The sequence below is a fragment of the Phyllopteryx taeniolatus genome, chromosome 18 (assembly GCF_024500385.1).
Source record: "Phyllopteryx taeniolatus isolate TA_2022b chromosome 18, UOR_Ptae_1.2, whole genome shotgun sequence".
NCBI classification, from domain to species: Eukaryota; Metazoa; Chordata; class Actinopteri; order Syngnathiformes; family Syngnathidae; genus Phyllopteryx; species Phyllopteryx taeniolatus.
The window spans coordinates 15,616,955-15,641,614 of NC_084519.1; the positions used below are offsets into that span (position 1 = coordinate 15,616,955).

General features: G+C 41.0%; 1 protein-coding gene across 6 annotated transcripts in view; it reads left to right on the forward strand.

Annotated features, from left to right (window-relative positions):
- stxbp5a (syntaxin binding protein 5a (tomosyn)) overlaps positions 1 to 24,660 on the forward strand; it is a 70,076-nt gene that overhangs the window by 28,649 nt on the left and 16,767 nt on the right. For all 6 annotated transcript variants that reach the window (XM_061754041.1, XM_061754040.1, XM_061754043.1 and 3 more), the window contains exons 6-15: positions 6,018 to 6,152; positions 10,518 to 10,581; positions 12,279 to 12,362; positions 17,935 to 18,058; positions 18,627 to 18,705; positions 20,183 to 20,337; positions 21,530 to 21,602; positions 21,693 to 21,840; positions 23,738 to 23,805; positions 24,231 to 24,271. In XM_061754041.1, the coding sequence (XP_061610025.1) occupies positions 6,018 to 6,152; positions 10,518 to 10,581; positions 12,279 to 12,362; positions 17,935 to 18,058; positions 18,627 to 18,705; positions 20,183 to 20,337; positions 21,530 to 21,602; positions 21,693 to 21,840; positions 23,738 to 23,805; positions 24,231 to 24,271 (971 nt within the window). The remainder of the gene's footprint in view (positions 1 to 6,017; positions 6,153 to 10,517; positions 10,582 to 12,278; positions 12,363 to 17,934; positions 18,059 to 18,626; positions 18,706 to 20,182; positions 20,338 to 21,529; positions 21,603 to 21,692; positions 21,841 to 23,737; positions 23,806 to 24,230; positions 24,272 to 24,660) is intronic.

Below are 24,660 nucleotides of genomic sequence, written 5' to 3' on the forward strand. Positions count from 1 at the left end.
TGGCCTCAGATGTGAGCCTACCCGACCACCTTGGTACCTTGTACTTGGTATGCTCCCAAATTTGTACAATTTGGGGTTCGACCAAAATTGTCAGAGTCCAAACTGTAGTCTGTGGGCTCTTGTGTTTCTTTTCCTCTAAACTTATTCTCATAGGACAGTGTGGTAAGAGAAGACAAATATCCACCAGAAGATACGGTCAAGTCAGTTGACTCAATAAAACAGAAAGTCTCGAGCGGTGTACTTTTGTTGCAGAGTGTCACAGTGCAATGAACCCTCGCCGTTTTTTGTTTCTTTCCTCTGGATGTATTTGTGAAATCTCTGCATAATTTCTGTGAAGCCCTAAGATTCTGCAAGAGCTGGCTAATGGTAGCAATTGGTGTCAAGGAAGTATGTGGAAGTGATACAGCTTGACTGTATCTTCTTTTCCTTTCGGCTTGTCCCTTTAGGGGTTGCCACAGCGCGTGATCCTGTATAAGGAACTAATTTTAGCTTGGGTTGTTAGTGGAAGATACGGAGAGTCTTTGGCGAATGTGTATGTTTTTTGCTCTGGTGACTGGCATTTATTTTGAAGGGTAAGTTGTGTCTTTTTGCAATGTTCGACAAGAAGGAGCCCTGAGTGAACATGTCCTTAACTTGAAAAGCTCGTAAATTGTAAGTCAACGTACCACTGAATATGATTATCTAACCTTTTTACGAATATGAAACCACAAATATTTGTCATCATCAGAGCCGCAACACAAGTACAGACCTCAAGGAAGTCCGACAAACTGTCCGCTACGATCAAAGACGGCGTGGTCAGCCATCGGAACCGATCACATCAGGCGGTAGTATCCGTTCCTTTGAAAAGTCGCGGGACGGGTGAAGTGTCAGAAGCGGTGATCTGACGCAGCGCTGACATGACGGACAGGCGGCCACCGGCGACTTTTACGGGGCGGCCGGTGCCCTTACGGAGGCGCTTGACTGCCTCTGACATTTAGTAAGCGTGGCCACCAGCCCCACTTGGCGAGAGGCCTCTTGCTTCGAGGGGGTCTTCAAAGTCGCTTGAGACATTACGATTTGGAAGACAAGGAGAAAGTTGTTAGCATTGAAGAAGTGATGTTTTTTTTTTTTTTTTTTTTTTTTTTTTTTTCCCTATCACCGCGCCATGCCCAAGCAGACTTCTTCCAGCCGGGAAGTATACCACGTTTCGAATGATCCCGAATGCTCTCACTAGTCAAAAGAAATCCAGCCAAGCATGTTTAAGGACATACTATACTATGGTACAGTATGCCGAGTCAGATACAGCTCGCGAATGTCTTGTGTATTTTTGATTTTCGTTTCCCAACTGAGAATGTTAGCCTACAGACGTGTGTGTTGGGCTGAGAAAATCTCTACGGAAATTCACGGTGGTAGTAGTCGTACTAAAAGTATCAGCCATCTTTTGACGGTTTAAACAAAATTTGCGGTGAAATTTTAAATATTTCGGTATATGATTAACGGACCCGTGACAACTAGCCTACTTGCGCAAATAAGATGCATTCATTATAATTGATTGATGAGTAATTATTAATTACTATAAAACAAATTATTCCAGAAAATACGGTATATTGGTAGTTCTCACCTAAACCCCCATTGCTCTGTTTTTATTTATTTATTATTTCAGGTGAGGCATTTCAATATTTAAGTGGCCCATGGTTCCAGTGATATATATTTGTTAGGGTACAGCAAATATTTGAGGAAAAGTGGTATTTTGTTTGTTTTTTTTAAACGGGAGGAATCTATTTGAGGTGAGGTTTAAATTTGAAGTAAATTTATTACTAGGGGCATGGTAACTAGTGGAGTAGTGTATCAGTGGTTTTCTCCTATTTGCCCCTTTTTTCAATTTGTTTGTGTTTTTTTAAATTTAGGGTATGGCATTTAAAAATGTAAATGGACGATGGTTCTAGAAATTCTTTGGGGCATAGCAATGGTATATCAGTAGTTGACTTCATCTTTTTGGGGTGAGGCGTTTAAAATATTTAAGTGGACAATAGTAACGGGGATTATTTATGCCAACGATTTTAGTAATATATTTAATTCAATGTCACCTCAATCCCTGTTTTATTAATGTTGGGGTTTATACAGTATTAGGGGTGTAGAGACTATATGTTTTGGGGTTTTGGGGTTTTGGTAGCATTCAAAGTGAACGCAGCCACTTTTTAACTGTGAGTTAGACCCCGCTACCACGCGTGCCATCACAGCTATGCTCGTTTACCGCCTTCAGAAGGTTCCTCTTAACGATCCAAATTCGGACGGGCGAGCACAGCATCGCCGAAAAGCCCTCCGGCGCAGTCATCCATTCGTACGGAATGACCGAAACGAGGCGGAGCTGAGACAGACTGGGCCTCCGCCAGACAGCGGTGAGTCAGTCTGTGGGTTGCGCTGTCGGGGATGCGAGCGAGAGGAAAAGAGAAATCCTGCCGAGTCACTGTGGCGTAGGATGCTCCGGTCACCTCGTGGCCTCGCAGGAAGCCGGCTGCAGATGTCGACGACGTCGCTGTGGACGCAGGCTGATATGATGGGAGATAATGAGAGAGGGACGTTTAGGGTCAGCGCACACGGATAAATCTAGCACTTTCTGATTTGGGAGGACATTTTTGCATGGCACAAAATCTCTCGCAGTGGAAGACGACATTCCAGGTGTCCTCTCAGAATCCAAAAACCTACATGATGGGGTTAATTGAAGACGTAAGTGGGAATATCCGTGTCAATGGTTATTTCTCCGTCTATAAAAAGACGACACAAGCCTGGTTAAATGCCAGCTTTTGTGATATACTGTGTATATATATTTATATATAAAAGAGACCAACAGAAATCATGAAAAAAAAAATTCACCTCAATTGAAAAATGAAATGGTTTAGAGAGGGGAACCAAAAATAAACAGAGATGTGGTTGCACAAGTGTGCACATTGCAGACAATCATCATCCAGTGTCGAAAATATGGCAAAACAGTGACTTTACCAAGAACTGGACGTCTCTGTAATGAAAAGACGAGAATAAAATTGGTCAGCGAGGCTGCCAAGATGCTGACAGCAACATCAGAGGATCCACAGGAATTTCTGGCAAGTACTGGCTGTTTAGTACATGTGACAACAATCTCCCATCCTCTTCATATGTTTAAGCTTTGGGATAGGGTGGCAAGATGGAAGCCTTACCGTAGAAAAAACAAAACACAAACTTGAAATTTTGTGTGTGTTGTGGCAATACCGTATTTAACAATCAAAGGTTACAATGATGCTGATACCGCTCAAAAGTACTCCAGACATAGCTGTTGTCGCAATATTTTCTATACATATTCCTGTAATAATCTGAAAAACACATTTTTTTTTTTTTTCTTCCCCTGCAAAGGAATTCTCCCTTCAAGCAAATTAAATGTTTTATCCTTGAAACAAAACTCTTCTGAGCTCTTAGGTAAAATATTTGATGTATTTGTATAGTATGACCTTTTCTCCCTTGCTCTCGTTCTTGGGGGGGGGGGGGGGGGGGGGGTTTGCATGCGGAGGACACAATCTGTCATGTCATTCGAACTGAAACCCTGCGAGGAGATTTGGGCTCAGCAGCGTCTCGGATTAAGAGACTCCTCCAGGCTGGAGATTTGCCACATGAACTATAGTACTACTTTACCCTTAGGGTTGCACCGTTATCGATACTGGTATCGTGCCCAGAAAGACACAGGAAGTCGACCATACCACGACCACTTTCTTCTGGGTCTCCTCGTGCTGACATGCCAACCAACTTTCACGTTGCCAAGTGAAAACTCTGACCTTGTGCCAGCTGAGTTTCAAAGAGTTCCATGTTTCACCAAACTTTAATGATCAGCGCCACAAACACACAATGACAGAAACTAAAATATATCACAGTTTAGTGATGCCCGACTGTCTAGTAAACTGTACCGAGCTCAATTTTGGTTCCACCGAAATGGCTCCTTGAGACTTTTTTCCTGGGTTTAGTCATGATGGGCATGGCTTCCAACGGTCACGTGATTTAGTTATAACTGGCTTTGGAGCCGAATTTTTAAACTCAGTTTATTCGAGTTGTGTCATCAAGCTTCGCCAGCGTACTCCGCCTACATGCAATGACGTAAATTTAAAAGTCTTATTATATTCAAATGGCCCACTTCTATCAAAAATGGGAGACTTCACTGTATCTTTTTGGGCATGGCGTGTTGAAACTTTGTGTTTGTTCATGATTGACTTTCGACTTTTTTTGCGGATCCACTCGCCAGGGCTATTCCATGTCAATAGGTTGCTTTGTGGACACGGCTTCGGGGGCTGAATTTTTTTTTTTTAAAGCCCTGAAAATTGTGATTTAACTGTCTGACAGATTAAAAATAGGACGGAAGTAAATAATTTCAAAAGGGCCTTTGCACTGGGCCTAATTATACAACATTATTGTCTAGTTGGCCTTTCAGGAGGTCTTTTTTTACTTACGACCATTAAGGTCAAACTTCCAAACTGCTGACACACTCCCGAACTTGGCATGCAATTGGAATGGTCTTCGGTGGATCATCCATCAAACGAAACAGTGTCGTTAGAAACGATGACAATTCACGCCCAACGTGCCGGCTCCCCCCCTCGCTCTTTTTGTCTGGTGAACGTTTGCACGGCTGCGTTTGTGGCAGGCGGCTGCCGTCTCCAAGCCGGCGCGTTTTGGCCGGGAGCCTGTAAGCTGCCAACTGACCCTTTGTGTGCGTTTGTGTTTGTTTGTTTGTTTGTGTGTGTTTCGTGACCACTCCAAACATTGGACATTGGTCATAAAACATTGACACGTGCTCCCATCCCCATAAATGTAAACAATGAGAATGAATTGCTCATTTTCCCCACAGGAAGAAAGGAACTATAGTCAACAGTCATCTGTTTTGGGATATTTTTCCAATCAATGCACAACTCGGCATCAATTATGCCACACTTGTTCAAACCTTCAAATGACCAAAGGTTGGCTAATTATGAAGAACTCCAGAGTGCACCACATCATTTTTGAAAAATCCATAATAAGTTTATGTCATTTTGATGGAAGGAACAGAGAGGAAATTAGTATCTTTGATGAATTTAATGGCTCACGTGCTGCAACCAAATCCGGGAAAGCCTGGATAGCGACCATTAGCATGCTTCTTGTGTGTGTGTGTGTGTGTGTGTGTTTTTTTTGGGTTTATTTTTTATTTTTTTGATGGAAAATAGCAAACATAAGGCTCGTGTGCTGCTTTTAAGTAAAATGTTTTCACACACAGTGTGAAATGTCCAAATTTACTAGCGTTTGTCTTAATTTAGCCAGCTTTTAATGAGCGCAAGCTAACAAGCTAACACTTTCAGTTCCGTCACTTCAAACGTCATTTAATTTGCTCCTGCTGTGCTCGCTCATATTTTCATTGGGGGGGAAACCATCTTCCTACATCACCGTTCGGCCTGTCGCCAACAGTACGCACGATCTATTAGAGTGAGTGAACATGCGCTTTAGCGCCTGCTATTTGGGATTTCAGTGAAAGATTGTAGACTTAGTAGATCAAGTTCAACAAGCCCACCAACATCGCCAACGATCTGTTCAGGAATTAGGGATTTTAGTATGTGGTTAAGTTAGCTTCAATACACCCAAGTAAGTAATTACAAATAAACGTTGCCAATGGCTGGTTTTGTCTTTTCCAATAGTCTGAAACTAGAGCCGGAGATACAAAAAGCATCAGCGGAGGGCCAGGGCAACCTTGAAATATTAAGCGAGCCAGATGCGCAAGGTCGCACATTATTATTCTCGGGACGGCGTGGAGGTGCAACGGGAGGATGGATGGAAGAGCAAAATGATGAAAAAGGGATGAGAAGATGAACGGATGGCCACAGTTGAGGAGGACGGAAGGGTTTGTAGCCTCGTAATAAACTCCAATCTGGGAGGAGACTTTAAACTGACGGAGGGCTCAATAATCTTCTCGACGTTTGGCGCGATTTATCGGGAAGGTCCGTCTTTGTGGCTTTCTGTCCCGTAACTCTGTTCTTTTGTTTTTGCTTTCGTAGGATAACCTTCTGCCACCTGCCCTTCCAGAGTAAGTGGCTGTACATCGGCACAGAACGGGGAAACATCCACATCGTCAACGTGGAGTCCTTCATGCTCTCAGGCTACGTCATCATGTGGAACAAAGCCATTGAACTGTGAGTGTTAACCGCGTCCGTTAGCCTGCCGGTCAAGTCGCGTGCACGCGTCTTGGAAAACTCTGGCTGTCCATTCACATGCGAACAGAATATAAACATCGGGCTTACCCAAGGTTTTGCGTGATTTAGCAGTGCAAAATGTCTGCAAAGTGCGGACCAATACTTAACGATACAAATCTCAATGGGAACCGAAGTCATAATATTGCCACCGTTGCAATGCACAGCCTACGGTGGACGACTGGTTAGCACATCTGCCTCACAGTTGTGAGGACAGGGGTTCAAATCCCGGCCCCGCCTGTTTGGAGTTTGCATGTTCTCCCCGTGCCTCTGTGGGTTTCCTCCCACATCCCAAAAACGCGCGTGGTAGGTTGATTGAAGACTCTAAATTACTCTAAAAGGTGTGAATGCGAGTGCGGATGATTGGTTGTTTATATGTGCCCCACCTCTCGCCCGAAGATTGCTGGGATAGGCTCCAGCACGCACGCGAACCTAGTGACTATAAAGCGGTACGGAAAATGGATGGATGGATGGAATTTTAGATCAGCCAAAAAAAATGCAAAGATATAAAGACTCTCCTCCGGTAGGCAGCCAAATGTTTCTCATAGCGCCTTCAATGGATCTGTCGGCTTGACAGGCTCCATTTTATTTCCCTGCTGTAGAGACTTAAATTATTCACCGGAGCGTTTTGCTTCACACATTACCCCCTCCTGCGCGAGACTGAGTGTGTGCGCACCATGAGGGACTAGCAGAGGAGGGTTGGAACAGGTGTCCGCCAAGATCAGTGTACGATACACGCAGACGTCTGAGCTGCGGGGGAGATGAGACGAGGCGAGAGTGGAGCAGGGAGGCACGAGGGGACAGGTGGGAGTGTTGGGGGGGGGGGGGGGGGGTGAAGCTTGTGGTTTTCGGGAGAGGTAGGACACGTACGCAGGAGAGGAATGATACAGGAGATGAGCGCACGTCGTGATAAAAGCGCTTTTCCCGTTACAGGAGGAGCGGTGCAGGATAGATGTGGATGATGAGATAGAAAGCGCCGATAAGGGCCGGCTGCCGGCTCTAAGGACACACGCAGTAACTTTGACTTCACTTTGACAAATTGCTTTTTAATGGTGGAGACGGTGTTCAGTATGCATTGAGAAGAGCATGACTCATTACGATTTCATTCCAATGTACTCGGGGCCATAGCCGGGCCATAGCCGGGCCAACGAGATATTTTTTTAGATTTAATCACATTTTAGTCATTTCAAATTTAGTTATATTTCAATACGGGATGGTTTTTGTCAACTTTTAGTTGACAAAAACACAAAAAGGTTTTGGTTAAAAATGTGTCTTTTAATAAATGCACATATTGTGTTGCATAATTTTAACAAAAATACATTTTGATAGTTTATTAACCGCATAACTGGCATCCACCAGTAAGCTTTCTGATCTTATGAAATGATGTATCTGTACTATTGAGTTTCTTTGTTTTGTTTTTTTATGACTTTGAACACAAATGTAGCAGCAACACATGTGGACAGACAATATAGTCACTCATATCCTCTGCGAATAACGACTAATATTGCCGCAGCTTACCGAGTCATAGTTCATAAGTGACACTCTTCTTCGATTGTGGGTATGACTGTATTATACTGCCGTCCAGTGGCCAACTCGTGCACATCAGAAGGAGCCGCAATAAATGAATCATGTTGCAGAAACGATTTCATTCTTTACTTTCTGTTTTATTGTTATTACCATGTTTTTTTTTTTTAAAGTACAATTTTATAGAGTGCCATTTTCATTTTTAAAAACACATTACAATTAAAAAAAATTAATGTAAAAATTAAAATATATTAATGGCATTTCCATTCATTTGAAAACATTTGTCAATGTACAGATTTGCCTGCTCGTTCTCATGCACACACCTTGTGAACATCTGTCTATTCACAGATATAATAATCTGCTGTCGTGTGTTCTCCCTTAGTCCTTACATCACAATGTGTTTTAAGAGGTGTAAGGATGAGATATTCTTCCTCTCTTTCTCTCAGCAGCAGTGGCTCTTATTTGTGTCTTATTATGACTGTCACGTCGTTCTCCATTAACTTCCGTTATTCATTAGTTAGAACAGGTCAAATTCATCCAGAAGGGCTCATAGTAGCATTGTTCAGCCATGGCTTGAGGCAATGAGACTCTTGACCCTTGTGTGGACTCACATCGCTGCGGCTTGCATGTGTGTGTGTGAGTTTGTGGACTTGATTCATGGCGATGGTCGGTGGGTACAGAAGTGGGACAAAACATTCAGAGCATAGCATGACACATATTTCATTGTGAAAGTGTTTGCTTTAGGCCTGTGCTCCTCTTTTCATTTTCTACCGCTCTCGCATTCACCCCACTTTGCTCGTGAAAATTAATGACGTTTCTGCCCACTCACATGAGTATTTTATGGCCCCAAATAAGCATTCTGTGTGCATATTAGAGTATGCTGTGGCCACAAATGATTTTTTTTCCCTCTCAGTTGTATGTTTTAAAAGCATAGTTAGGTTTCAGCAAAAAGCACATGAACACGGTGTCGTAGTCAACATCTGGTGTTGATGCCAGGCCAATGACATCCAAAGCCCCTACGGCAATAGCTTGTTTGCGGCATGGTCCTCGCATGTGCAGTGTGTGGCCTCATCTCACCTCAGTTGGGTATGTGCTTGATGTAATATTATGTAAAGCTCCTAATTAAAGCTTATGCAGTCAGCATTGTTCTACCGTTAAAAGATTGACAAATGCAATGTTTGGTTGCCAGGTTAGTCATGCAGTATTGCATTATCAAAGAGCACAATTCGTACTCAAGGAAATTAGAAGCGCTTTATGGCTACATACAGTTATCAGAAGCCAAATATAATAATTCCATAAAACATAAAGCGGACTGCATAAAAAAAATTATGCACAGCTAAATAGAACTGTTTTTCACAACTTTTGGAAAACTGTTCCAAGTTTTTGCATCTGCACAGTGATCAGTTCAACAGGCCCATGTTAACCTGCTGTCAACGTCATGTAGATCTGAGTGTCATCTGGATAGTTGTGGTAGGACACTTTATAACTACATAATAACAGATTGAGCAATAGGGGTCCCAGGATTGACCCCTGGGGAACACCACTGCTCATTGGCATTTTATTAGTGAACACGTCTATTCCTCCATATAATGTAAGCAGTTGTCCTTACATTTCCACACACACGTCGAATGAAAACTCCTGGCCATTCATATATACAGTGTAATGTAAACAGCTGCCAGTCCATTCATGTACACAGATAATACAAACATCTGTCCCATCCTTTAAAGCCTCAAATAATGTAAACATGTATATACCACTTAATCAGTTAAGCAGTCAAAAAAAATGCATTTAAGTGTGCATTTTTATTGACTTTAGCATTAAAGATTTCATCTTGGAAGCCTCATGGGGTGAAAACTGAAAATGTAAAGTAGAACGTCTTAAAACAAGAGAAAATAAAGCATATGGCGCAGGCGGACGAGTAGCATTTGTAATTGAGTGAGAGGCTAATTGATTGTTATTGGTGTATGTTTCACAAAGTGGGTGTTACGATGTGCCTTAATTGCTGTGCTGCGTGTGTGTGTGTGTGTGTGTGTGTGTGTGTGTGTAGCACATGTGTGGAGGCGGTGAAGTGAGATGAGATGAAGCAGAAAAAAGAAAAAGCTGCGGCAGCACAGCTTTCAGTAATAATAAGGCTCCAATCATCCGGCACCATCAGCCTAAATATAGACACTTCTAAATGATGCTTGCTTCCCATACACATGACTGTGCATGCTTTCCACCTCGTGCTACTTGAGTTGAAGGATTCCAGTGCTCTTATTCTGAATGTTGATGCAGGTGTCATGTTGTAAATGTTTTCAGATAAATCATCAAATGAATGCCAGAATTGAAAACTGTCCACAAAGTAACAAAGACCGGTCCTAAAACTGTGGTGTAGTTAGGTATGAAAAACATACTGTGCACATTCAGCAAACTTCGGCGTTAGGCTCGGACATGTCGGACTCTTCACAGTCACTGACCTTCCGTCGTGCACCTCATCCGTCATTGTGCCTTCCGAAGTGGGGCAGCTTTGCGAAGCTTGGACAAAAGGCCCGTCAGGGCTGGAGGGTAAAGTACAAACAGTAAAAGAGGTTTTATTTTTTATTTTTTTCCTCCCCTTTCTTTGAACAGCCCGAGAGGCTGATTGACAGCGGCCGTCCTCACCAGCACATTTCCTCCGCTGATTCACGGACACTCGCTCGCCTGCTTTGACCTCGGCTTTCCCCAAGCGTTAAGCGACGCAAGTCAATTACCAGATGGGCACACTTGTCGCTCACTTCTTTCTCTCTTGTGTCTCCCATATATAAGGTCCTCCAAGGCTCACCCTGGACCCGTCGTCCACATCAGTGACAACCCCATGGATGAGGGGAAGGTAAAAGATGCTATTAAGTACCACTTAGCGCCCCAGAGATCCAAACGGAGATTGAACGGATGGCGATAATACATTTAGAATTTCGTTTGATTTTTTTCACCATGAGAGATAATGGAAATGGAAGATTTTTCCATACTAAAATGTATTAACTGTACAGGCAAGGTTTAAAATAACAATGTAACCGTCATATAAGTATGAGGAAGTATAAGGAAGTTAGCCACTTGTGAAACATGTTAAATTGTGGAATCTCAGTTTTCGTGATGGATCCATTCTAGAAAGTTTGACTGAAACCAAATCGTACAAAATCCAAAGCAATATTTCCCATAGGAAATTGTGTAAATCTAATTAATGCGTTCCAGACACACAAACATACTAACCAATAATACATTTTAAAGAGAATGACTATAGCTTTAGTCTTTCTCGCTTTCTTTATCGAATGACTGTCGTATTGTATCAAAAGGGACGGCACAGCTTGGTCCACAATGCAAGCTTTTCTCAGCAACTCGAGGCGATAACAAGCCTCCCGGTCTGCTTGGTTCCACTGGCAAACAGTTCGACTTTTGAGATTCCTCCGCATTTCCCTCCCATCCGTCAAAAGGTTGACTGAAGTTAAACGTTTCGCATCGTTCTAAAGGATAAAGATTAGGCTTTTAAACGTTTAATCGCAGACGCGGCGGGGCTTCTGCGGGATGATTCACCGATTGCATCAGCGCGACTTGGATGGAAACACATCCTATTATTCCACTCATAAACGTTGAATCAGCTGAGACTACAGTTTAAACTAAACACCGATTGTGGCTTAGTCTTCAAAGTTATCCTTTTTCCACATCACTTAGCTTGTTTGGGCTCCCTTGACGAGGGATAGGCGTGATAATTGAGTGTTAAGAATTTGATCAATTGCGTGGAATGGCTTGATGCGACCACGAGTAGCACTCTGTGGGTACCTCCCACTTTCTCATTTTTCCAACCCGGCTCTCTCTGGTCTCCGTGTTGGTTACATCTCTAACTAGTGTAAATATAAATCCTCAAAGCTATAAACAGAAACTGAGGAATCATAAAAATCCCACTCACAAAAAGTTAGTTAGTTTTTTTATGTTCACATTGCTTCTCTTCTACGAGACTGTATTGTATTCTATTTGTTTATATATAGTGTTCTGAGCTGTCATGTCCTTAAAATATAACTGTTTTGTGTAAAACTCTCAAGCGTATTCGAGGCGAGTCGGTAAACTTGGTCGGTTGTCTGTTTTGTCCAAATATTGCTGCCGTAAAGGCCAGCGGCCACTTCCTGTTTGAAGCCTCGCAATGGCGACTTCCTGCTAATCAATTGTTAGGTCTCCAAATGTGAACGACATGATGAAGAGGACTGTTTAAATGCCATTTCTAGTTGAAGCAGGCAATGTATTGGTCCATTTGTGATTCAAAGCTTAAGAGTGTAATAAGCATAGCAAATAATTGCTAAATAGTTTCCCAGAAGCGAATGCACATCCCGAGTGGTAACTCATTTTCTTCTTCTAAAGATGATTCTTGTCGTGCGTCATGTAGGCTGCATTCTTACCCGATCTTCTGTTACGTGGCACATGTGAATGTCAAATGCATCAGCCTTTTTTTTTTTTTTTTGCCCCCACCACTTTTAATATCTTCGTTCTCTCCATCTGTCATCTTCGGCCGTTTTCCTGGACTCCTGTTTCCTCTCCCAGCTGATAATTGGATTCGAGTCCGGGATCGTGGTCCTGTGGGATCTCAAATCAAAGAAGGCCGACTATCGCTACACTTATGATGAGGTAGGCAAACCTTTGTTTCCCGCCTTGCTTCCGGTATCTTTTAATGCTTTGCCGGAATCAAAATTACCTATTCATGAACAAATAAGCCGCGCGGTGGTTTACTCAGAGAAGCGGCTCGCTTTCAGAAAATAAATAAGCGCTTCAATAACTGTGAAAGTGATGATTGTACAAAAAATAAAAATGAAGCTTCTTGTTTCATCTCTGAAAGGTAGAAACTCTGTTTAATAACTGTTTGTTCTAGCAAATTCAAAGCGATTTTGGAACATTAAAGCTGTGAGCGGGCCCGTTTTCATGTTTTAACCTTTCTAAGGAATGCGAGTTTTGGAGGGTCGCGTTGTGGACCACTAAAATTCATATATTTTCAGCAAGATGCAAAAACTTGCAAAACTGGTGAGCTTTCAGCCATAAAAAGACAATTAATTCATCAGAATAATATTTTCAGGTATACCAAATTTTAATATTTCATATAGGAAACAATATAACCTGTGCAATGGTGCCTTGAGATAAATAAATACATTTCCTTGTTGAAATGAATAAATATGCTATTAAATGCTTTCCAGTCTCCCCAAAAATCCCAACAAAATGTAATACATTGTTTTAAAATGAAATTTCACTCTATCATATAGTAATAAAAAAATGTAAAGATTTAAACAGTTTGTGCATCATAATAAATTCATCGCAACTCCTTCTGGTGTGCACGACTTGGCCACCGGGGGCACTATAACACAGACATGAAGACACAAACGAAGACGACATTCACAAGTGAATCTGGGAACTGCAGTAATTTTAGTCGGTTTTCCCTGAGGATAAAGAAAATATGCCAATAGGTGTCTACATGCGTTGATGCACTGTTTGTGTTCAGATAGCCATTGATTAAACGCAACTTTTGATACTATCCGTTAGCCTGTCTATGGCGATTCACATTGAGTGTTAGCATAAAGTTAGCAGAAGGCAAATTTGTGTGGTAGCTATAAATACATGTGTAATTTTCGTTTTATATTTTGTTCAAGTGGGAGTCGCAATAAACAGCTTGAAGCCTCTTTTTTTTTAAAGAATTATGAACTATCTGCCAAATTGCTGCTTGTTGTGAAGTGAACTCGTATCTTGAATTTTTGCTCTCAAGTCAAAGCAAAAAAATTGGCTGAATGACGGCTTGTATCTTGATATTGCAAGACATTTCTGTATTTGTACTTAGTTTTCACCACTGCTGTTATGCTTGCCAGGAAGGAGAAGTTAGATAGACAGCTACGTTAGCTTGTAGCTGCTAGCTACCAGGTACTGTACTTCCCATCATTTCTGACTGTCCATTTTTTTTTTATGATGGGAGGGGGGATGTACGGTAGCTTACCGTCTTTTCTCCAGAGCGAGGCTCGCTGCTTACGTATCGATGTCGTAACATGGTTTCGTAGGCTTAAACTTCCCAGCACGCTCATCCGCTCCGTCGTTGTGGTCCCCGGCGGGCGGCGGAGGGGAGGCTCTATAAATAAAAGAAAACACAATAAAACAGAGCCAGTGTCATGATGCCCCGTGGACTTGTCATACCTTATTGACTTGCTTGCAAAATTGTATTCCTGCTCAAGCATTTGCAATATTTGCCAGCCAAGTAAGTGCAAGCAAAGAGGGGAGGTCATGTTTTCAATATTTTATTTATTTTGCTTTTATGTATGCAGGATTGCCCAAAAACTAAATGTTTTTTTTTTTTTTTTTTTTTAAGGAAATGTGTGGTTTGGGCCAAATAATAAACTATTATCCTTTTACAGTGTAAAGAATAATATTACACATTGCGGCCCTAAAAAAAAAAAAAAAAAAAAAAAAAAACCTCGGAGGCACTGTTATAAAATCCCAGAAAACATTTAACCTGCAAATGCACGTAATAAATAACAATAAAGATGTTTAATTGTTGCATCATATTATTTCATAAACTTAGTATCACACTCAGAGGACTTTGTAAAAAGCGAAATGGCCCCTAATAGGAAACAGGTTCCCCACCTCCTGCAGTAGAGGAATTAAAATTATTTAATTAGAGACACCTCAAGACAGAGGAGGGAGTGATCATCTTCATCATCATGATCATCATCATCATCATCACATAAAGCGTCATGGTCCGCTAAAAATGGAAACAGCAGCAGACATCTCAGATGAGCCATCAGCTGCGAATAGTTCGTGTGTCTGGATCATCAACAGGTATTCAGGGGAATTGAGAATAATATTCTCGATTGCTCGATATTCTCGAATGTGTATGATAATAACCGAGTCCGCATTCATTTGGGAAGGAAGGCGGTCATATTTGAAAGCACATGCGATGCTTGCTATATGAATTGCATGTCAAGAGATACTTAAAAATTCATGCATTTTGCTTTTTGTGCGTCCAGAATGTTAATGAAGTCTGTTCACAGGCCAATTTAGTAGGATTTCATACACAAAAATTATTTTATTTTTACAAGCATTTAGTAGGACTTAATATTTTTTCTTTTCTAAATAAGCGTAAATATGAAAATAGTTTGCGCCATCTCCCTAACCTCGACTGTATTTATTTATATATATATTCATCCTTTTTTTTTTAAATTTTTTTTTTAAAGTTTTATTAGTTGTTTTATTCTGACAGGCCTTTATTTGGATTTTGTACAAAAACAATTCACTGTGCATAGTCAAGAACTGAAATTTTGTTGTTGCCATAAATAGAACCATATGGGTCACTCGAAAGCTTCTATTGTATGTTGTTGTTAACTGCGCCTAGCTTTAGCCGTCCTCATTAGTTTGGTCTGCAGCTTTGTCCACAACAGCAACAACAACAAAGGAAAGGTCATTGAGCAATCAGAGCTGCATTGCACGCAGCGATGCGTCGCAGCGATACGCTGTGATTGTCCTCGGCGTCCTTGCGTGGGGAACAAATGGAAGTCTTCAAAACAGATAGCGCCTTCCATAGAGTTGAGGCGGCGTGGGGGATAACCTCCAGACATTCCGCGAGAGCAGAGAGAGACGTGAGCTCAGGCGTGAGGAAAACTCCAAAGGGGCTCTTTCTTTTTTTTTTTTTTTTTTTTTTTTCCCACCGCGCTCTGCCTCTGGTCTGTGGAGAGGTGTCACGACATGGGTTTGGAGAGCGGAGATAAGCTCCCTGGGGCTCGATTCAATGAGACCACGGGAGCAGCGCGAGGATATTAGCTTATCTGAGAAGGGAGGGCGATGGCGACTGAAAATCCGCTCCTTTTTCTGATGCAGTGCTCCCTTGTTATCACCGCCAAAGAGAGGGGACCACCAGCGGGCGAGATTTAGCATAATCTCATTATCTTCGACATTTTGCTACAGCCATGTTCACTGTGTGTGTGACTGTGATTTTTGTCAATGAAATACTCTGGAGCCAATCCCTGATGATGATAAATGGACCACATTATGTGCTAATGAGAACTTATTCAAACACAACTCACAAAAAGTCGTCCACTTCTTTCTGTGACTTTTCCAGTTCCTCTGCATCATTGTTATAACCGTGCTTATAACACTAAGCTCACTAGCCGCTTTCCCTCTGAGAACATCCTATTTGACATTGGACAGGTCTGGTTCAACTGGCTCGGGTACCGGCTGGCGTTTGTCTTCTTCTGGACCTGGCAAAGCAGATTTCAATTAAGGAGCACGACAGAACCGATCATTTTGGAGCAGTTATGAAACGGAAGGCGAGGACTTTACCGATGGCTACCAAACAAAACGAAGGTGATACGAGACCAGTCACCTGGGAAAATGAACCGATTAAGAGGAATCGGAACCGAATTTCAGCGCCGATTGGACTGAGTAGAAGCTCGCATAGGCTCGTTTCACCGTCACTGATTACATCAAAACTGCGGCACATGAAAATACATTTTGCGTTCCAAAACAGGATTGTTCTGTTTAAATCACTGTTGACGTGCGCGGCCCACAACGCTTGTTTGTTGTACTTTGAGCCCGTTTCGAGTGTGCGCATTCCTCTAGCCTCATTTGCTTTTCTAATAAATTAGCTTTTCTAATTGCTTTGTATTTGTCTATTATCCTTTCCAAATACTGTGTGTGTGTGTGTGTGTGTGTGTATTTACCCTCGAAAAACAATCTGTGAAAAGGGTCTTAATGCAATACATAACGCAAATAAGTCGTCTTGCACTCACATTGTTTGATATAATGAGCTCGTTTCCTAATTAGCCCAGTGCGTTGGCGCTTCATTGTCTATCGCTGCTTGTGTGGACTCATTCCGTTGCAGTAGAAAAACGAGAGAGGCTTTTTTTTTTTTTTTTTCCCCCCTTCTCACCTTGATTTTGCAAGGATAATCGTAAGTTATTAGATATTGTGAACACACACACACACACACACCACATCCCAACAGCATCTCATGGGGGAAATCAAAATTCACAATTAAAAAAAAAACAAAAACAAAAAGATTTTTTCTATTTTTTTTATTTAATGAGGATGACGTCATAATTTATGAGAGCAATGTTGTAATTCTCCCAGAAGAAAGTGATAATGACAAAGCAAGTCAGAGAATAAAATTGTACTATTGCATGAACATTTTTGCAATTTCTAATGAGAAATCCATAATTTCACTCGGTTGAAATTGTAACTTTGAAGAATAATGGAATTTTACAAGACTTCAATGGTACTATGGGAAGGGAAAAGGTGTTGCAATTTATTCCAATAATGAAGTTATAATATTAAAAGAAAACAGCATTTTAGGAGAATAAAATGATAACATCAGGAAACCCCCTCCAATTTTTAATAAGTAGGGAGTTTGAAATAAAATTAGAATTTGACAAGAGTATTTGTTGTCATTTTAGGACCAAAAAAAAGAAAAGAAAAAAAATGCAATGGCAATACAAGGGGGGAAAAAAATTGAGACATAATTTTCCTGCCAATATTGGTCAAAATGCAAATAGGACAGCCAGACGGATTTTGGACTTTAGAGTTTGCTCTGCATTTGTTATTGCAATAGTTGATCATCCTCGTGAGCTTATGCTGTGTTGCCCTATAAGCAAATCACTGCCATATATGCTGCAGTGTAACGTTCACTTTTTACAGACGTCACGATTCCGCTTCGGCTGTGAATGGCTTACATCCCTTTTTGTTTGGACACACGGCTAACATTAAACGAATAAATCAAACCTATTATACTATACTATATTATACTCCAAGAAACGAGGATGTTGCCCTTTACTGGTCTACTTTGTGATTGTGTTTACAATGATCGCAAATATGTTGAAAAGCATTTTTGCCCCGAGCACAATCTGTTCTCTGGTGTTCATTGACGTCCGACATGTTCTAATTCCAAAACATGTTCCCAGAGGGAAATCATGCAAAGCAAGTTCATTCCTTCATTGCAGACTCCGAATGTCAGCACCTTCATGAAAACCTTTATGAACTGTACTGATGACATTTTAATTAGCATTTTAATAAACTGCAATACAAGTAGAAAGAGAAGCTAATCCCTTGTATATAAAACGGCAAATCTGCTCTGTTCAACCTCTCTTCTTTAAAACTAAGACAACCCTGTTTCATCCTGTTGTTGTTGTTGTTGTTGTTTCATCCCCCCGTCGCCCTCCCGCCTGTCGTTTCCAAGGCGATCCACTCCGTTGCCTGGCATCACGAGGGCAAGCAGTTCGTGTGCAGTCACTCAGACGGGACGCTGACCATCTGGAACGTGAGAGGCCAGGGCAAGCCCGTACAGACAATCACACCTCACGGTGAGCACGTGCACGCTAAACGTGTCGCCAAACACTAGCTAATGTCGCGAGCGTCAAAGCAGTGGCGGGAAGTCAAAGTAAGTATCAAAATCGTCACGTCTGTACTTCTGTATTTCGTCTTCTGACACGTTTCACTTTTCCTCACTACATTTAAAAACAATTATTATTATTATGATTCCATTATATTATTCCATTTCCAAGCACTTTTTGACAAGTTCAAGACCTGCAAGAAGACAGCACTCGGTGTGTTGTGGAAAGGATTTTAGACCTGTGCTTTTTCATTTTAGTTGATTTATTTCTTTATTTTGAATTGTTTCTCTGCAGACACTGCTCTTATTACGTTTGCATTTCATGTGCAATTATGAAAATTCCTTTGATGGGCTTAAGCTGGGTTTCGACTTTATTTAATTGTCTCTCCTTGTAGAAATAGGTAACGCGTCTATAGTTGTTATTGTAATGATTATTCAGACCATTAATCCCCTTAATAAGTAACATTTCTTTTCTTCATTCATTTAGTATGTGGGTGGTTGTTAGGATAAACGAGCGTCAAAATTGTGTTCGGTTTCAGGAAAGCAGCCCAAGGATGGAAAGAAGCCAGAGCCTTGTAAACCCATTCTCAAAGTGGAGTACAGAACCACCAGGATTGGGTAAGCACCCAATTTTTTGCTGGGAATTCATTTGGAACATTTTTATTGAAACGTCGACCACACTGATGATTAAAAAAAAAGGGCAGTAATATATATAGGACAAAAGTAATGGCTACAAGAATTATGTTGAAATACTCAGAGGATAAAGGCACATTGTTACAATAAAAAAAAAAAAAAAAAAAAAAAAAGCGTCATTGTATCTTATTTTAGCAGAATCAAGTTCTAATATGAACAAAATGTTGTCCTTTTATGAGGGTATGTAATGTAATTTTACTAGGATAAAATAGTAATTTTATGAGAAAAAGTTGGAATTGTATAAGGTTTATTTTACTAGAATAAAAGGTTGCACTGTAATATTACAGAGCAAGGTTCACAACTATATAATATTATATACAATACAATATTACTTGGAAAAATGTTTTTAGAGAGCTGTAATACCACGAGAAAGTCATTTTCATCATTTTACGAGAGTGAAGTTGTAATGTTATTTAAAAAAAAAAAAAAAAAAAAAAAAGAAGGTGCAATTTAGGAGCACATCGTCATACCATTACAATATTTATCATTTTACAAATATATATATATCGTATTGCGAAAAGAAAATGTTCATTTAAAATGTTGCAATCTTACAAGAATATAGTCCTCATGGGAGAAATGTCAAAAAGAAAATATATAAATAATAATAATAATAATAATTTGCGATTGGCTGGCGACCAGTTCAGGGGGTGCCCTGCCTCTTACCCGAAATTAGCTGGGGTAGGCTCCAGCACGCCCGTCACCCCAGTGAGGAGAAGTGGTACGGAAAATGAATGAATGAATAATAAGAAGAAGAAGAAGAAGAAGAAGAATCTTTTTAATTTCTATTGAAACTAAGTCGTAAAAAATTGCAGTCCTACAAGAATATAGTCGTAATACTACAAGAAACCTTTGCAATTTTACAAGGACAAAACCGTAATATTATGAGGCTAAAATGATGATTTTAGTTAAATTGATGTAATATTAAGCGGAAAAATTTGACAATTCTCTGAGAATAAAATTGTAATTTATACAGTCATTATTTTGTATCTATGTTGCAAGAATAAATCAATTTTTTTCCTTAAAACATTCTCATCACAAAACATGACATAACATTTTTTACCCCCCAAATTACGACTTGAATCTTGTAATAATACTTGTAAATTACTCGACTTTAACAATACAAACGTAAAGAACTGAGGAAGAAATGGAACATGAACACACGCTATGTGCTATGAAAAATGTACCATAACATCACATTTAATCCTGTGCAGGAAGTCAATTACAACAAGCTGAGTTAAGACTCTATCCTAAAATTTGGTGCTGCTGTTTTGGTGAGCAATGGGGTTCAATTGAGCGCAGCGGTCAACTATTTAAAATTGCTCTCTGACGTGAGGTAAATACAGTTGTTTTTTGTTTGTTTGTTTGTTTTATTTTTCCTCTTTCTCGGTTTTCATTTCCCCAGAGAGCCCTTCATCATCCTGTCCGGCGGTCTCTCCTACGACACGGTGGGCCGGCGGCCGTGCCTGACGGTCATGCACGGGAAGAGCACGGCCGTCCTGCAGATGGACTACCCCATCGTGGACTTCCTCACCCTGTGCGAGACGCCGTATCCCAACGGTGAGTCCGTCCGTCCGTCCGTCCGTCCTTCCCTCCGTTCGCTCATCCCGCCGCTTTGACGACGCTTCGCATTCCGCGCCTGTTCTTTAATTACGAGCGCCGCTGTAATACATCTAGAATTTCCCCAAGGGGAGGTATGTCTATTTTTTTTATTTATTTAATTTTTTTTGCACACAACAGCCCCTGCGTCGAAATAGAATTAGCATATTTTCACGTGTTGAGGAGCTGGAAACAAGTGGATGTGAATGCAGCGTAATCTGCCGCGTAAAAGCCGTCATTTGGCACACACAGCTGCGGGACGGATTATCCTGCGCATTATGCAACCGCTGCGACTTCATTATGTCACTGGCAGCCAGCTGATCTCATCTGGTAATAGACATCACCGAGGATTATTACATTGCGTGCATCTGGGTGTCTGCCTTGTCCATGACATTAATATATAGATGACTGATGTGCTCAAGTGTGATGAAGACACAAACATACCAGACGAGACAATCAGCGCCAACTCATGTTTCGCACAAATTAGCAGTTGTTGCTTTCTAGTAAAGACCTCGCTGCTGAGTCATGTATTTATTGTTAAGCTTCCTGGATGGAATTAACTTTTTTTTGGGTAATAGTTTTGCACTTCCGACAAACTTTAAACACATTTAAACTTATTAACACACTTTTTTTAAAAGCACTGTGGTGGTGTTTGGTCATTTTTATTTAATTTTTTTGCTTTGACTCGGGAGCACAGACTTGAGATACGAGCATTGTGTCGTGGCAGTAAACTCAACTCACAATAAGCTGCACTTTGACAAACGATGAAGCAACACATGTTGACAGACTATTACAGCATTCAGTCATATATTCTTTATCCTGTGCCAAAAATAACTAATATTTGTGCCGTACTGAGTTGAGAAGCATCCTTGAACACGATCACCATCTTATACTGCCCCCAGGTGGCCAAAGCAGGTACACCAGAAAGAGCATTGCTGCTCGTTTCAATGGGAAAAGATGATTTAGGTGTTTTGTGTTAAGAACGTGGTCACGGAATGAATTAAACTCGTATCGCAAGGCGCCACTGTATTATTATATTTCTATCACCGAGACATTTTAATTGATCACACGTCGCTGTCTGTTGTGTAGCATCTGAGAAGTTCTTGACATGATGGCAGCACGATTGATAACTTTGATACTCTGGACCGTGCAGACTTTCAGGAACCTTACGCTGTGGTGGTCCTTCTGGAGAAGGACTTAGTGGTGATCGACCTCGCACAAAACGGGTGAGTGCCCCCCAGCGTAACTTTTCATCAACCTGCCGAGCTTACGCAGAGGAGACATCATGGCTGAGGAGGTGTTTTGGCTCGTCCCAGCTACCCCATCTTCGAGAACCCCTACCCGCTGACCATCCACGAGTCCCCGGTGACCTGCTGCGAGTACTTCGCCGACTGCCCCGTGGACCTCATACCAGCGCTTTATTCGGTTGGCTCGCGACAGAAGCGCCAGGGCTACAGCAAAAAGGTACTTTGAACTTTCTTAACATACGTGTATATATATATATTAAAAAAAAAGATAACCGTTATCAACTCATTCACTTCTGTGCACGTTTATATTTATCAACTGGAATCCAACCGTTTACCAAGGTATATTCATGCCAAGTACATTTTCCAACGGGCAGGTGTGGAAGATGGTCTCGTCCAGCTTATCTGTGAAACTCAGGTTTGTAAATAACTGTAATGACTAACACATACCTGAAGATGGCGACATTGCATCGCTTCAGATGTGAGATCATCTTAAAAGTAGAAGATAAAGATTAGGCGGCTTGTCACGTCAATTACGAACAAAAAAAAAAATGCCAACATGGCAGAAGTCGGGCAAGTTTAAGCACCTCACACTCATACACGGTATGTATATGTATTGTACAAACGGAATATGTGTACCAGTCGTTAGTCGAAAGTGTGTTTCGCAATTGTGAGAAAAGATGACGCAGTTCATGGCGGCGAATGATGAATGATATGTAAAAAAGGTGCTGACATTCAACTCGAGTCATGCGGTGAGTCAGCGTCACCGCATTTCATAGTTGCTTATCTGTAAATGAATTATTTAGCCATCAAAAGCCCTGTCTCAGTCTTGCTTTTGCTGTCTTATAGTTTGAAGGTGTCACAAAAGGAGAAAAACATATTAGCGCGCAAGCTCCTGTTCTTCACGAAAACTTGTTTCCTCCACTTTTTAATACAAGCAGCAAGCCTTGCGCTTTTGCACGAACATCGGGATACACCGTTTTTTTTGCGCGCCAAAAGCAAAAATAGAGCCCATAATGACCAAAAAAACAGCAAAAGATGAGCCTATCCTGCTATTTTGATGATATTTCATCACGCTTGTCCTAAATAGAATGACTCGGACGCAAACGAGGCAGCTTTTATAGTGGAGGGCAAATAAATACACCGTTAGGTGTCAATCGCAATAAAATGCTGCGAGCGCACCTCTTTGTCCGCTAATGGAGCGAAACAGAACAATAACATCCCGCTGTATTTTTCATTCGCCTTCCACAGTGTTATAAAAGTGCCAAAATTAAATGTGGAAATCATATTCCCAATGTTGTCAGCAACCCGATAAGTTGTTACAGGTGAGCAGACCGATTGTGACATCACGGGGCACGCCACAGCCATTGATTAGCATGCTAGCATTTGATCAGTTCTCATTTGAAACAGTAACCAACTGCAGTGTGTGATGTCAAATCTTGTGGGTCTACCTAAGTACAGTGTGTAGTTGCTATCTGGATAAATGTTAACATTTCAGCCACTCTCTGCTTCGGAAGATGTAAAATCCTGAGCAAGTTGCTATAACACTGTTTGAACTCAGATTGTTATCTTGCTGTATGCTAGCATGCCAACTGCGAGAATGTTAGAATTCCGCAAGTCAGTTTATCATTGCCTACAGATGGCACGAGGACGCCAAAGCACAACTTGTACAGGCATATTTGCCTGGTAGACAGTTTTGGTGCCCTCTTGTGGCATCTTAGGGCGTTTCCTAAAAAGCATGAAATGTAAAAGACTTATCTGCTCGTCGTAAAATTGCTATCTGAATTCATGTAAGCATGCTAGCATTTTAGCCATTCGCTGCTCATAAAATACGATCTTATTGATATGCTGAAGCACGTTTTGCACTCGTATTGTCATCTTGCTATATGTTTGCGTTGTATCCAGTCTCGCTAAAATAATATACAAATGCAGGGAAGGGTAGGGGGTGTGATTCACACATAAAGAACACAGTGAGTCATGCTGGTGGCCTTTTTGTACGTGTTGACAGCCAACGCGGAGGCGCACTCTCATCCGGCGGCAAGACATCCTCGTTGAATCAGTGCTTCTCTTGACGCGTCATCGGTGCTAATGGGGCGCGTGCGTTTGCTGTGTTCCAGGAGTGGCCTATCAGTGGGGGCAACTGGGGTCAAGGCACGCAAAGCTACCCAGAGATCATCATTACAGGGTAAGCTAACCACGACGGTGCTGGCGTATTCCAAGCACGCGCTCATATATGGTATTCTTGTCCAGTTCCGTCTCGCTCTTTAAGAGTGCGCCACCGTTTGGAAAATGTTCGGCTCCCCGGTGTAAACAAGACAAATTGCCGTGAAAAGAGAGCGCACAGTGGGAAAAAAAATACAAATACAAGGAATACAATTGTCTTGTCTATATGATTGACTAATACGGCGCACAGAGAGCTTGTAATGCATTTATTCCATTTCAGTCTTTCTCTCCAGAGGGATGTTGTGTCTAAACACTGTATATATACACTGTATGTGTATACGTATGTTATGTGTGTATGGATCTTTTAAATTAGTCGAAAAAAATACTACCAGTACTCTTTCTTCTCTATTTATTGTCTTCCTTAATCTAATTCCCCCACTTTTTCAGGCATGCTGATGGAACGGTGAAGTTTTGGGATGCCTCTGCAAGTGAGCGCAGTTTTTTTTTTTTTTTTTTTTTTTTTTTGCTTTGTTTTTTAATTAGAAGGGTAATAGTCAGGCAAACAAGCATTTAAGTTAAAATATAAACAAACATAATTTAATGAATTAAATCCATTAGAATATGTATAAAACAATTATTTGTAAATATAAATATTTTTATATATCGAGTAAAAATAAAAATTCAGAAGTAAAGCTTCTGAAATATACTTAAGTAGTAAAATAAAGTAAAAATTAAATTTTACTGTCAATAACATACAATACCTAATGTGATATCTTGGCACAACAGAAAAAAAAAAACTTATCCGCACCAGAAATAGTTTTCCTATTTCGTCGCATGTTGTTGAGCGCTTGAGCTCGAGTTTGAGCAAGAGCTTGCT